We start from the raw sequence: 12,926 nt of genomic DNA on the forward strand, positions 1-12,926 counted from the left end.
GACAGAATAAAGAGTCAGTGAACTTGAAGACATTAACCAATCTGAAGAATAAAAATAGAAGAATGAAAAATATTTTTTTTTTTTTTTTTGAGACGGAGTTTCGCTCTTGATACCCAGGCTGGAGCGCAATGGCGCGATCTCGGCTCACTGCAATCTCCGCCTCCTGGGTTCAGGCAATTCTCCTGCCTCAGCCTCCTGAGTAGCTGGGATTACAGGCACGCGCCACCGTGCCCAGCTAATTTTTTGTATTAGTAGAGACGGGGTTTCACCATGTTGACCAGGATGGTCTCGATCTCTTGACCTCGTGATCCACCCGCCTCGGCCTCCCAAAGTGCTGGGATTACAGGCTTGAGCCACCGCGCCCGGCCATGAAAAATATTTTTAAAAAAAATAATCAGAGGGGCCGGGAATGGTGGCTCAAACCTGTAATCCCAGCACTTTGGGAGGCCAAAGCAGGAGGATCACTTCAGCCCAGGAGTTCGAGACCAGCCTGGGAAATACAGTGAAACCCCATCTCGGGAAAAAAAAAAAAAAAACTTAAGAAAGAAAAAAAAAAGACCAGAGCCTCAGAAACCTGTGACAATAACAAAAGGTCAAATAAATATAACTGAAGTCCAAAAAAGAGAAAAGAAAAAAGTTGGGGCATAAAAAATACAACTGCAGAAAACTTAAATTTGGCCAAATACTTAAGTTTACAGATTTAAGAATGTCAGTGAATATAAAACAAGATAAATTAAAAGAAAAGCCCACTTAAACATATTACTGTGAAACTGCTAAATATCAAAGATAAAAAAAATCTTGGAAGCAGCTAAAGAACAAATTACATGGAGAATGATGATTTAAAGAACTGCGGATTTCTCATCAGGAAACATGGAGGGCTAGAAACAATGAAACAAGATGTTTAAAATGCTGAAAGAAAAAACTATCAGCTTGGAATATTGTACCTAAGTGTAGTTGTTCAGTCAGGGTGGTAGGAAAAATTGTAAAATGAATGCAAACCTTCTTGGAAGGCCAGAGGGTCTTGCAAAAGCTGAGAATAGGATTTGGCTGAAGGCAGCCAGATTCTCTTATCTGGTGCCTGAAAGCTTAAGTTAGATAACTAGGGGATGTAAAGAAACTGATCCAGAAAAGTTAACCTGGCATTTAATCATCTATAAGACTGCTCTCTCCAGGGAGGGCAACCATGTTAATTATCCAGAAGTGTGTTGACTCAAAGCCTTTGTCATTAGATCTATACTGAACAAATGCCTGCACTGCCAGCTTGTGAGGGCCACAGCTGCTGACTCCTTATAGCACCCTCCTCGGTGTCTGTGAGTGGCCCAGACCCCTAGCCCACTCTTTCACTGGATATCTGTGTCTGAGTGCATTTGTTCATCCATTGCTGGGTCAGGGTCTGCAGGTTGGACCCAACATCTAAGCAAAAGTAGCCTTCAGGGACAAAGGCAAAATCAAAGCACTATTGGTGACAGAAAACAGAAAATTCCTTGTCAGAACACCTGATCTATAAAAATTGCTAATGGAAGTTCTTCAAGTGGAAGAAAAAATGATACCAAAGGGAAACTTGCATCTTCAGGAATGAAGGAAGAGTACCAGAAATGGTAAATATTAAAAGAAATATGAAGGCCACTTTTTTTTGAGACAGGATCTCACTGTTACCCAGGCTGGAGTGCAGTGGCATGATCTCAGCTCACTGCAACCTCCACCTTCCGGGTTCAAGCAATTCTCTTGCCTCAGTCTCCCAAGTAGCTGGGACTATAGGTGAGCGGCACCATGCCAAGCTAATTTTTGTATTTTCAGTTGAGACGGGGTTTCACCATGTTGGCCAGGCTGGTCTCAAACTCGGGCCACCTGCCCGCCTCAGCCTCCCAAAGTGCTGGGATTACACACATAGGCCACTGCACCCAGGTGAAGGCCACATTTTTACCTCTTCGGTTATTTAACTGCTATTTAAAGCAGATACTGCAATACTGCCTGATGAAGTTTTCAATGTGTGTGAATGAATGTATAGTTAATATGTGTGTAACAAAAGGACAACAGGCATGGGAGGCTGAAGACACATATAATACAAGGTTTCTACGTTTTATGTGACATGGTACAATATTAACCACAAGTAGATTACTTTTTGTCCTATTTGTAATTTTCTTAAATTAAAAAAATCAATAATAGATATACATATTTTGGGGGGTTCACCTGTGATAATTTAATACCTTCAGAAAATCTGTAAAGATCATATCAATATAATTGGGATATCCATCACCTTAAACATTTGTCTTTTCTTTATGCTAGAAACATTAGAATTATGCTCTTCTAGTTGTGTAAAAATATATAATCGATTATTGTAAACTAGTCATCCTACTGACCTATCAAACACTAGATCTTACATCTCCTAGCTTGTATCTTGTAACTGTGTGTATTTGTACCCGTTCATCAACCTCTCTTCAACCCCTACAATCCCCTACCCTTCCTGGCCTCTGGTAACCACCAGTCTACTCTCTACTTGTATGACATCAACTTTTTTAGATTCCACGAGTGAGATCACGCAGTATGTGTCTTTCTGTGCCTGATTTATATCACTTATCACAGCGGACCCCAACCTTTTTGACGCCGGGGCCAGTTTCATGGAACACAATTTTTTCACGAAGCAGGGGTAGGGGGATTATTTTGGGATAAGACTGTTCTACCTCAAATCATCAGGCATTAGACTGTCATAAGAAGTGCACAGCCTAGATCGCTTGCATATACAGTTCACGATACGGTTCATGCTCCTATGAGAATCTAATGCTGCTGCTGATCTGACAGGAGACAGAACTCAGGTGTAATGCTTAAGAGCCCACTGCTCACCTCCTGCTGTGCAGCCCAGTTCCCAAGAGGCCATGAACTGGTACCAGTCTGCAGCCTAGCGGTTGGGGACCCCGATTTAACATAATGTTCTCTAGGTTCTAACATGTAATCGCAAATAATGGAATTTCATTCTTTTTTATGTCTAAACACTATTCCATCATATAGATACACCACATTTTCCTTATCCATTTATCCACTGATGGATACTTAAGTTCATTTTAAATTTTGGCTATTATACATAATACTGCAATAAATATGAAAGTGCAAATATCTCTTTTTTACACCGACTGACTTTATTTTGGATACACACCCAGAAGTGGAACTGCTGAATCATTGCGCAGTTCTACTTTTAGCTTTTTGAGGAACTCCAGACAGTTTTCCATAGTGGCTATACTAATTTACATTCCCACCAACAGTATATGAGGGCTCCCCTTTCTCCACGTCATCACCAGCCTCCATTACTGCCTATCTTTTTGATAGAAGCCATTTTAACTGGGATGAGAGGATATCTTATCGTGGTTTTGTTGTGCAGTTCTTCAATGATTAGTGTTACTGAGTATTTTATATACCTGTTGTCCATTTGTGTGCCTTTTGAGAGATGTTTATTTAGATCTTTTGCCCCTTTTAAAACTGAATTATTTTGTGGGTTTTTTGTTGTTGTTACCGAGTCGTTTGAGCTTTTTTTTTTTTTAATTGAGACAAAGTCTCGCACTGTCACCCGGGCTGAAGTGCAGTGGCACAATCTCGGCTCACTGCAATCTCTGCCTCCTCGGTTCAAGTGATTCTCCTGCCTCAGCCTCCTGAGTAGCTGGGACTACAGGTGCCCATCACCACGCTCAGCTAATTTTGTGTATTTTTAGTAGAGACGGGGTTTTACCATGTTGACCAGGCTGGTCTTGAACTCCTAACTTCGTAATTCATTCACCTTGGCTTCCCAAAGTGCTGGGATTACATGTGTGAGCTACCGCACCCAACCTGAGCTCCTTTTATATTCCGGTTATTAATCTCTTGTCGGGTGGATAGTTTGCAAAACAAGTAGACTATTAAAGACTAGTTAACATATACTAAAATCCCTAGTGCAGCCATTTAAAAATACACAAAGAAATATAGCCAAAAAAAAAAAAAGGAATATATTAAAATGGAATAAATGAACCAAAAACCGATTTAATCCAAAAGAAGAAAAGGGAGAACAGAAGAAAAAAACACAGAAGGGGACAAATAGAAAATAAACAATAAAATCCAACTACATTAATAATTACATTAAACGTTAATGATCTAAACACTGCAAATGAGTAGATTCAAGAAGCAAGACCCATCTACATGTTGCCTTTTAAAGACACTTTAAAAATAAAGACACGGATGGACTGAAAGTAAATGGATAGAGAAGGATATACCACAAAAATAGTAAGCATTAAGAAGGCTGGGGTGCTATATTCCTATCAGACAAAAACACACTTCAAGACAAAGGGTATGGCTAGAAATAAAAATGGATATTTCTTAAAGAAAAATAACTTATTAAGAAGATATAATTATGTATATTTGTATAATAGCAGAGTCTGAAAATGCACATGAAGCCAAAATTCGCAAAATCAAAGCGAAAAACGGACAATTCTACAATCACAGTGGGAGATTTAAATACCCTTCTCTCAATAGAACTAGACTCTCCCCACAAAAAAATAACAAGAAAAACACAGAAAACATGAATGTCAACTATCTTCGTCTAATAACATTAAGAAAACACTAGACTGACCTGCAGAACACATATTCAAGTGAACCTGAAATAGTCACAAAAATAAGACTATGTGCTGGGCCATCAAACAATTTTGAATGGATCAGTACCTTACACTTACCTTAATGCAGGCACATCATAGACCAGGGGTTGGCAAACAGTTTCTGTAAGGGCCAGATAATAAATATCTTGGCTTTAAAGGCCATAGGGTATCTGTGGCCTCTTCTTTTTTTTAAGCAGCCCTTTAAAAATGTAAAACCCATTCTTAGCTCATCTGGGCATAAGTTTGCTCAACCCTGCCATAGATCACCAATGAATGTAAAAAACATTTACAAACTATTTTAATTTTGTTTATCCTGTTTCCTAACATTTTACCTTTTACTTACTGAATATTTACTCCCCTTTAAAATGTTTAGGCTGGGCGCTATGGCTTTTGCCTATAATCCCAGCACTTTGGGAGCTCAGGAGGGTGAATCACTTGAGCCCAGGAGTTCAAGACTGGCTTGGACATGATGAAACCCCAACTCTACAAAAAAATACAAAAATTAGCTAGGCATGGTGGCGCCCACCTGTGGTCCCAGCTGCTCAGGACACTGAGGTGGGAAGACTGCTTGACCTGGGAGGTCAAGGCTGCAATAAGCCATGATCACGTCACTGCACTCCAGCCTGGACAACAGAGCAAGACCTTGTCTAAATAAATAAAATAAAAATAAAACGTTTAAACGTCTTTTAAACTTTTATCACAACTCACTGGGTATGGATACCCCAACTTTTAGAAACCCCTACAATGGAATATTCCTGCTTCCTGACCTGTTTTCTTTGTCCTACTTTCTAACAGATAGTAGACACAGATGAAATGACAAGTATAAAACAACTTTGTGTCTGAACAAGGGAGGTTAAATCTGTGGGATATCTTCTCTAGGTGGTCCTGTAACAGCTCTATCAGATCCTGACTTTCCAATCCCCACCCATGCAGTGTGTTTTGAAAATTTTAACATAAGTAACTTAGAAGATCCACAGTCCAAAATTCCCCCAACACTGAATAATTTTATCATTTATTTACAGCAAAAAGAAACTGTTGGATTTCCTTACAAACCATGAATTTCTAAAATAAATTTCATGATATTAAAGCTCTAGCCTATATAATCACCGAGGAAGCCTGGTAAAGCAATCAGATTGGGAGGAAAGTGATGAAATATTTCATTTGGAAGATAACCCTCAATATAATAACAGGTGCCATATTCACAAATAAGCAGTGAGTACTGAACATTCCAAACACCTTATTGGAAGAATACGGGCTAGCATAAGAATCCATACCCTGCATTGGTACAATTTTTGTATCAGATGCCTCAAATTTCTCTACTAAACTTCTTCCAGGCAGGGTCATAAAATCTCAGTGGGTTGGTTTCTCTAATTTATTTTTCTCTCTCTCTCTTTTTTTTTTTTTGAGACAGAGTTTTGCTCTGTTGCCAGGATGGAGTACAGTGGCATGATTTCAGCTCACTGCAACCTCTGCCCCACCCCCCTGACCAGATTCAAGTGATTCTCCTGCCTCAGCCTCCCAAGTAGCTGGGACTACAGGTGCCCACCACCACACCCAGCTAATATTTTGTATTTTTAGTAGAAATGGGGTTTCACTATGTTAGCCAGGCTGGTCTCGAACTCCTGACCTTGAGATCTGCCCATGCTGGGATTACAGGCATGAGCCACCGTGCCAAGCCTCCAATTTCTTTTATTTTCTTGTAATTATCTCAAATTTTGCCAACCCTGGGAAGAGCTCCAATAAGGTTTTTTTATTTATTCTTAGGAAGAAAGTTGTTACCCTCCATTGAGTTAATTTAGTAAAAAAGAAAATTAAGAAAATATTGAAGAAAATATTTCTTTAACTAGCAATTACAAACTAATAAATACAGCAAAGATCCAGATAAACCAAAAACTGTGTTAGCAGGTTGGTTAAATGAGTGAAGTTAACTGGGAATAATTTTTTACAAGTGTTGTTTTGGTTCTTTTTGTTTTTGAGACAGAGTGTCACTCTTGTTACCCAGGCTGTAGTACAATGCTGTGATCTCAGCTTACTGCAACCTCCACCTCCTGGGTTCAAGCGATTCTCTTGCCTCAGCCTCTGGAATAGCTGGGATTATAGGCACCCATCACCAGGCCTGGCTAATTTTTGTGTTTTTAGTAGACATGGGGTTTTACCATCATAGCCAGGCTGATCTAAAACTCCCGACCTCAGGTGATCCACCTACCTCAGCCTCCCAAAGTGCTGGGCTTACAGGTGTGAGCCACCATACCTGGCCTACAAGTGTGTTTTGAGCTATGGTTTCTGCATAAAATTATGTAGCCTCCCTCATATTTTAAGAATCACTTCAAACACAATAAATAAATGGAAAAAATAAAAAATAAATAAATAATAAATTAAAGAATCACTTCAAGTAATTTTCAAATAAATTTCAAATACTTTTCAACCCAAATCTTTCATGTTCTCTTCTGCTTTTTGTTTTATTCTGCAACACCTAGAAAATTTCCTGATCCAAAAGGAGTTCTTGTTTGTGTAATAAAGAAGGAGAGGAAGAAATGACTCATTGCATGTTTCTGAACAAGGCACTTAGCAAGAACCTTATTTGTCACTCCCCTTTGGTACATTCAATATTAAACATAAATTATGCATACAGATTCACAGGAAAGGCTAGCAATTAAGAATTAAATAGAACATTTTTAATTCAAGCCTCTACTGCTCTGAAGAACAGCAGCAACAAGACATACTTGCTAAGGGTAACTAGGATGTTTTTCAATGAACATCAGTGGAACAAATAAACGGCTCTTGCCGTAGTAGAGAAAGATGCCTATTTTTGAATGAGAGTGTCTTGAAAGCACTGTCCCCAAAGTTATTGAATACCTATTACATCCCATTCACTGTCCTAGGTGATGGTCTCTGAAAGAGGATTCTGAGTAACGACCTTTACTGTTAAGTATTAATTGCATTATATAATTTATCAATGTTGGTATTGTTCTACACCCAAACATGAATTTTAAGTATGAGATTCTAACCCTAAATATAAATGATTCCCATTTATCAGGAATCAGTTATGACTAATTCATTCAGGCCTCAGAGGCTTAACTTTTTATTGTTGTTCTGCCTCTGATTCGCTATCTCACTTGGAGAACTATGCAAAGTTAACTGAACCAGCATTACAGCCCGAATCCACCTGCAGGCTTTTAGATGGGACAAAGCCATAATTTCACGTTGTTAAATATGTTAAGTAAACATAATAAAATAACCAAGATGCCTAAACTAGAGAATAAGGACCTTCAGGGAAAAATATTATTCCTTCTTCTCTAAAGATGTAAATCTTAAGTCAAAATGCAGATACTTCTTTTTTGTAAATGCCCACCATCTGAACGCTAGATCATAAATCAAGAATAAAATGAAGAAAGGGAAAGGAATAAAGAATTGTAGCCGGGCGCGGTGGCTCACGCCTGTAATCCCAGCACTTTGGGAGGCCAAGGTGGAGGATCACCTGAGGTCAGGCATTTCAGACCAGCCTGGCCAACAAGCTGAAACCCTGTCTCTACTAAAAATACAAAAAATTAGCCGGGTGTGGTGGCACGTGCCTGTAATCCCAGCTACTCACGAGGCTGAGGCAGGAGAATCAATGGAACCCAGGAGGCGGATGTTGCAGTGAGCCAAGATTGTGTCACTGCACTCCAGCCTGGGCAACAAGAGTGAAACTCCATCTCAAAACAAACAAGAATTCCATTCTGTAGAGCTTGCATTTGAGGTACTGATAAAACTTTTAGGTGGAGATATTCAATAGGCAGGTGAAAATGTAGTTCTGGAACTCAGACTAGAGATTTTGGCAGATAATTAGTTTAGAATGGCAGGTTGGATGCTTATTAGCATTAAAGGAAAAAGACTGAGAGTGAAGTCTGAAAGATTAGCGGGGAGCAAGTAGCTGGCCATTCCATCTGGTGGGTGCATCACACCTGAGGCATGGGGGATACTTCTGAAGTTCTTCCAAATGGATAGTGCTCAGGAGCCACGTAAGAGCACCACATTCTGATTGTGACGGGCAAGAAATAATTTCTTAAAAAGTCAACCATAGGGCTGGGTGTGGTGGCTCAGGCCTATAATCCCAGCATTTTGGGAGGCCACGGCAGGCGGATCACCTAAGGTCAAGAGTTTGAGACCAGCCTGGCCAATATGGCAAAACCCCGTCTCTACTAAAAATACAAAAATTAGCTGGGTGTGGTGGTGTGCACCTGTAATCCCAGATACTTGGGATGCTGAGGCAGGAGAATCACTTGAACCCAGAAGGCAGAGGTTGCAGTGGGCAGAGGTTGCAGTGAGCCGAGATCGCCCCACTGCGCTCCAGCCTGGGAGACAGAGTAAGACTCCATCTCAAAAAAAAAAAAAAAGTCAATATGAGGAAGAGGAGAACAGCTTTCCCCAACTAGGATGTAAGCTCTTCTGGGCACAGCCATTATCTCTTCCATTTCTTGCCGTGTCCACACAACTTGCATTCTTAAACATGTTGACCAACCCTTCCACAACAGCCCGAATCCATCATGGAGAAGAGCATAATGACTCGGACAATACTAAATACAGCACTTACATAGCATCTATATACCTCTCCTAGAGAGAGTCCAATGTGATTCCTGGCATAAAGACACTCAAGAATCATTTTTATAAGCTTTTATAAGCTTACCACAAAACCCTAACTGACACTTAGATTACAGCAAACTATGCCAACCAAATTCAGGCTTAGGATTCATCATTCTTTACAGGCTTATCATCATCAGTGAGCAAATTACACTACTAATTATAGCTTATGAATTCAAGATAAAATGAGATGGTCAGACAGAACTAAGTATTTCTCATATTATTTTGTGGCCAGACCTTATACCTGCATTTCATCTTGGTGTACTATGGATTGCTATTTTTTGCTTGTAACAGTGGAGAAAGTGTATATTGTTATCCAATAATATCTACCACAGAAAACACTACATATCTGCTTGAAATGATCGTTACAACTATCAAAGGTGTGACCAACAATCTGAACTCTAGAGAAAGTGAGGCAAGCTAAATATATTGTTTTAGTATTTCACAAACCTAGGACATCAAATTCCTACGATCTAACACATTGAATGCCATACATTTCTCAAGTACTATGACCTAGTTTTTACAGTTATGACAAACATTCCGAGAATCTAAACTCCTTGTCACTTTGTTGCAATTTCAAATTTCCCAGATTCATATTTGAGGTTTTCAAAGCCACAGAATGGCTTAACAAGAGACAAAGATGAACTATAAGGAAAGACTCAGCTTGGCTTAAAAGGATATCTATGGATACTAAGGGGGAATAAATTTTCCCACTCAAGCTTCGAAATTCCTTTAGCACAGAAGTCCTCAAAAATGGAGAGTGGACTTTGTGTTTTTTTCCTTTAAAAACTTGATCTAGGCTATTCAATTTTCTTGGTACATGCATCATAAAGGGTAATACAATTTTTTTTTAATCTTATAAAGAAAAAATACTAAGAAAGATAAGTCTCTAGTATCTCAGTGATAATAGTCACTTTAAGTTATTATAAAAAACAATATGCACAATCTTATTAGATGAAATTAACTGGAGGCATGTTAGACATTAACTGTAAGAACAAGAAAGCGAAGTAAAGTATTTTGTCTTTTGCAAAATCACAATAAAAATATTCTTAACTGTGCCAGGCACAGTGGCTCACACCTGTAATCCCTGCACTTCAGGAGGCTGAGGCGGGTGGATCACAAGGTCAGGAAATCAAGACCAGCCTGGTCAAGATGGTGAAACCCCATCTGTACTAAAAATACAAAAATTAGCCAAGTGTGGTGGCAGGTGCCTGTAATCCCAGCTATTCGGGAAGCTGAGGCAGAGAATTGCTTGAAACCAGGAGGCAGAGGTTGCAGTGAGCTGAGATCACACCACTGCATTCCAGCCTGGGCAACAAAGCAAGACTCCATTTAAAGAAAAAAATTCTTAACAATACCTAGATGATGTAAAAAAGAGACAAAAATGTGTTTCTACCAAAAAGCAAAATTACCTACCAATAAAACAGCCAGCTATACTTTTTACCACAACGCATTACTAGGAAATGCATCTTGAGAGAATTGTTATACATCTTTTTCTTGAGGAACCATCTTGTAACAATTTCATGCTTAATCAAAAATACAACATCAAATAAATAACTGTTGTGACCAATGGAAGACCAAAATTCCACTGCTAATATAACCCTTTATAATTGCTTTAAAAATTAAAAAAAATTAGAGTTCTATGAAATAGATATCAATGTTCCATACCTGTTGATATTACAAAGGGACTCAAGGTAATGGAGATCATAATTCTAACAAATTCAAGGTATCAAGCTCAACCTGAAAATCGCATGCCTACCAGAGTAAACACCGAAGAATTTACTAATATAACTACATTTTCCCTTTTAGAAGATGATGTATCTGAATGGCTAAATTTCCAAAGTGCTAGCTATCCAAAGAAATACCAACTAATGCCTTCATTTTCCCTAATTCAAAAAGACACTTGGGGTTATTTTACTGATTTATATTCCACAGTAAAACAATTTTTCTCATAAGAGGCCAGGGTCTCCTGAGTGTGTCAGAAAACACGCTAATGCACTGGCACCCTCTGTCCAGAGCGGCGATCACAAGGCATAAACTACAAGGAGCTTTTCCCTAAAGAGGAAGCTGACGCCTCCGGAATGTTGTCAATACTGAACTGCATTTTGCTAGGCTAGATTAACTCCTTACATCTTATATTAGCTATATAAAAATGTCTCCCCAGCTTTCTCACTAGAAAAACAAACTCTTTTGATAAAAGCCATCATGCTGAGTTTCATGATGTTTTTTGGCTTACAGGTATGGTACTTGACCGTGTCATGCACGTAGGAGATAGGCCCATGAAGTAAGGGCAATGTTTTGAAAGGATATAAATAATAAAATACTGGTCCTTGCTATCTTACCTCCTTTGACCTTTACTAATTTTATATATTTTAAATAGAAAACAAGATAGTAAAAAGTACTATTAAGTCGTCACCTATTATGGTACCTTGGCAGCTTTATTAACCTTGTCTTCATTTTCTCTCTTATACACAAACACTGAAGCAAATTTGCCATCTTGCAGTACAGCGGGATAAACAGCAAGTCCAGAGGGTAAGGTAAATGCTGGTTCTTTCAACGTGTAACTCTTTAAAGCACTGTTCTCTGATCCCATCCCTTATGTACTGAGGCAGTACTGCCACTCTTCCTCAAAGCCAAGCAGATCTAAAAGAAAACAGAAAACAATTTCAAACACGAAATCTCTATCTGCAACATGAACAAGAGATATCCAGACATAGCCACCCCAGACTACTAGTTTCTGCAATCCTCATAACTAGGACATCTGACGGTAAAAATGGTAAATGCTCGGCGAGTTACCAGCAATGCTTGTTAATTAAAAACAACTCCAGAGAAAATGCACGTGACTAAACAGTCACATGTAGTTACCGTGCCTCCCCAAACTTCCACTGCCTACAAACTTTCAGAGCGGAAAGGCAATCGAAAATAGATTAAGGTGATTCATACTTCCTAACTCACTCGTATATCCTTGCTCCCAAAGGAAAATGTCGTAAAACTTTATTATTCAAAAGCAATAAAACTTCTGTATGTCTAAAATAAAAGGAAAACAATACAAATTGGAGAATACTTATAACAATGAAAATCATTGTTTTAATGTTAGTATGTTGAAAACATTGTTAATATGATGAAAAACATATTAACAAATGAAGAGCTCATACAAACCACGTAATATACTAAACACCAGTACAATAATGGTAAAGAAAACAGACAACTCCCTGAAGAAACACAAATGACAATAAACGTCAGAAAAAGTGCAATCACACTACTCTTCAAAGTTATGACAAAAGGGGAAACTGCAAAACTGAATCTCCAATAATCTCAAATGCTAAAAAAAACCCACAAATACACGGAATTCAAATGCAAACTATGACAAAATACTTCAGCGCTTGCCTAGCGAGGGGGCACAGTTAGAGGGACCAGGAGAGAGGAAACGATTATCATGATGTATGAGGAAACTTTTGGATTTTGGGAGGATGGATATATTCATTATCTTGATTATGATGACGGCAATGGGTGATTATAAATGTGAAAACATAAAACTGTACACTTTTTTCCAGTTTATTCTGTACCAGTTACACCTCAGAGTTGTTTTAAAAAGAAATATATGCACATATACACACAGAGACTTGAAAATACATATGCTGAAATATTAACAGAGGTTTGCTGGGGGGGTTACGTTCTAGGTAATTTTATACA

The 12,926-nt window shown here is 38.7% G+C and overlaps 1 protein-coding gene across 7 annotated transcripts in view; it reads right to left on the reverse strand.

The window, feature by feature from the left end:
* The window catches only part of SCYL3 (SCY1 like pseudokinase 3), a 51,791-nt gene that overhangs the window by 31,322 nt on the left and 7,543 nt on the right, over window positions 1-12,926 (reverse strand). For all 7 annotated transcript variants that reach the window (XM_021668109.2, XM_021668108.2, XM_064370771.1 and 4 more), the window contains exon 2: window positions 11,662-11,876. In XM_021668109.2, coding sequence (XP_021523784.2) covers window positions 11,662-11,826 — 165 coding nt within the window. In that variant the 5' untranslated portion in view covers window positions 11,827-11,876. The remainder of the gene's footprint in view (window positions 1-11,661; window positions 11,877-12,926) is intronic.

This window comes from Aotus nancymaae, unplaced genomic scaffold (genome assembly GCF_030222135.1).
Source record: "Aotus nancymaae isolate 86718 unplaced genomic scaffold, 86718_ANA_hifiasm-v0.15.2.pri h1tg000108l, whole genome shotgun sequence".
In the NCBI taxonomy this organism is placed as follows: Eukaryota; Metazoa; Chordata; class Mammalia; order Primates; family Aotidae; genus Aotus; species Aotus nancymaae.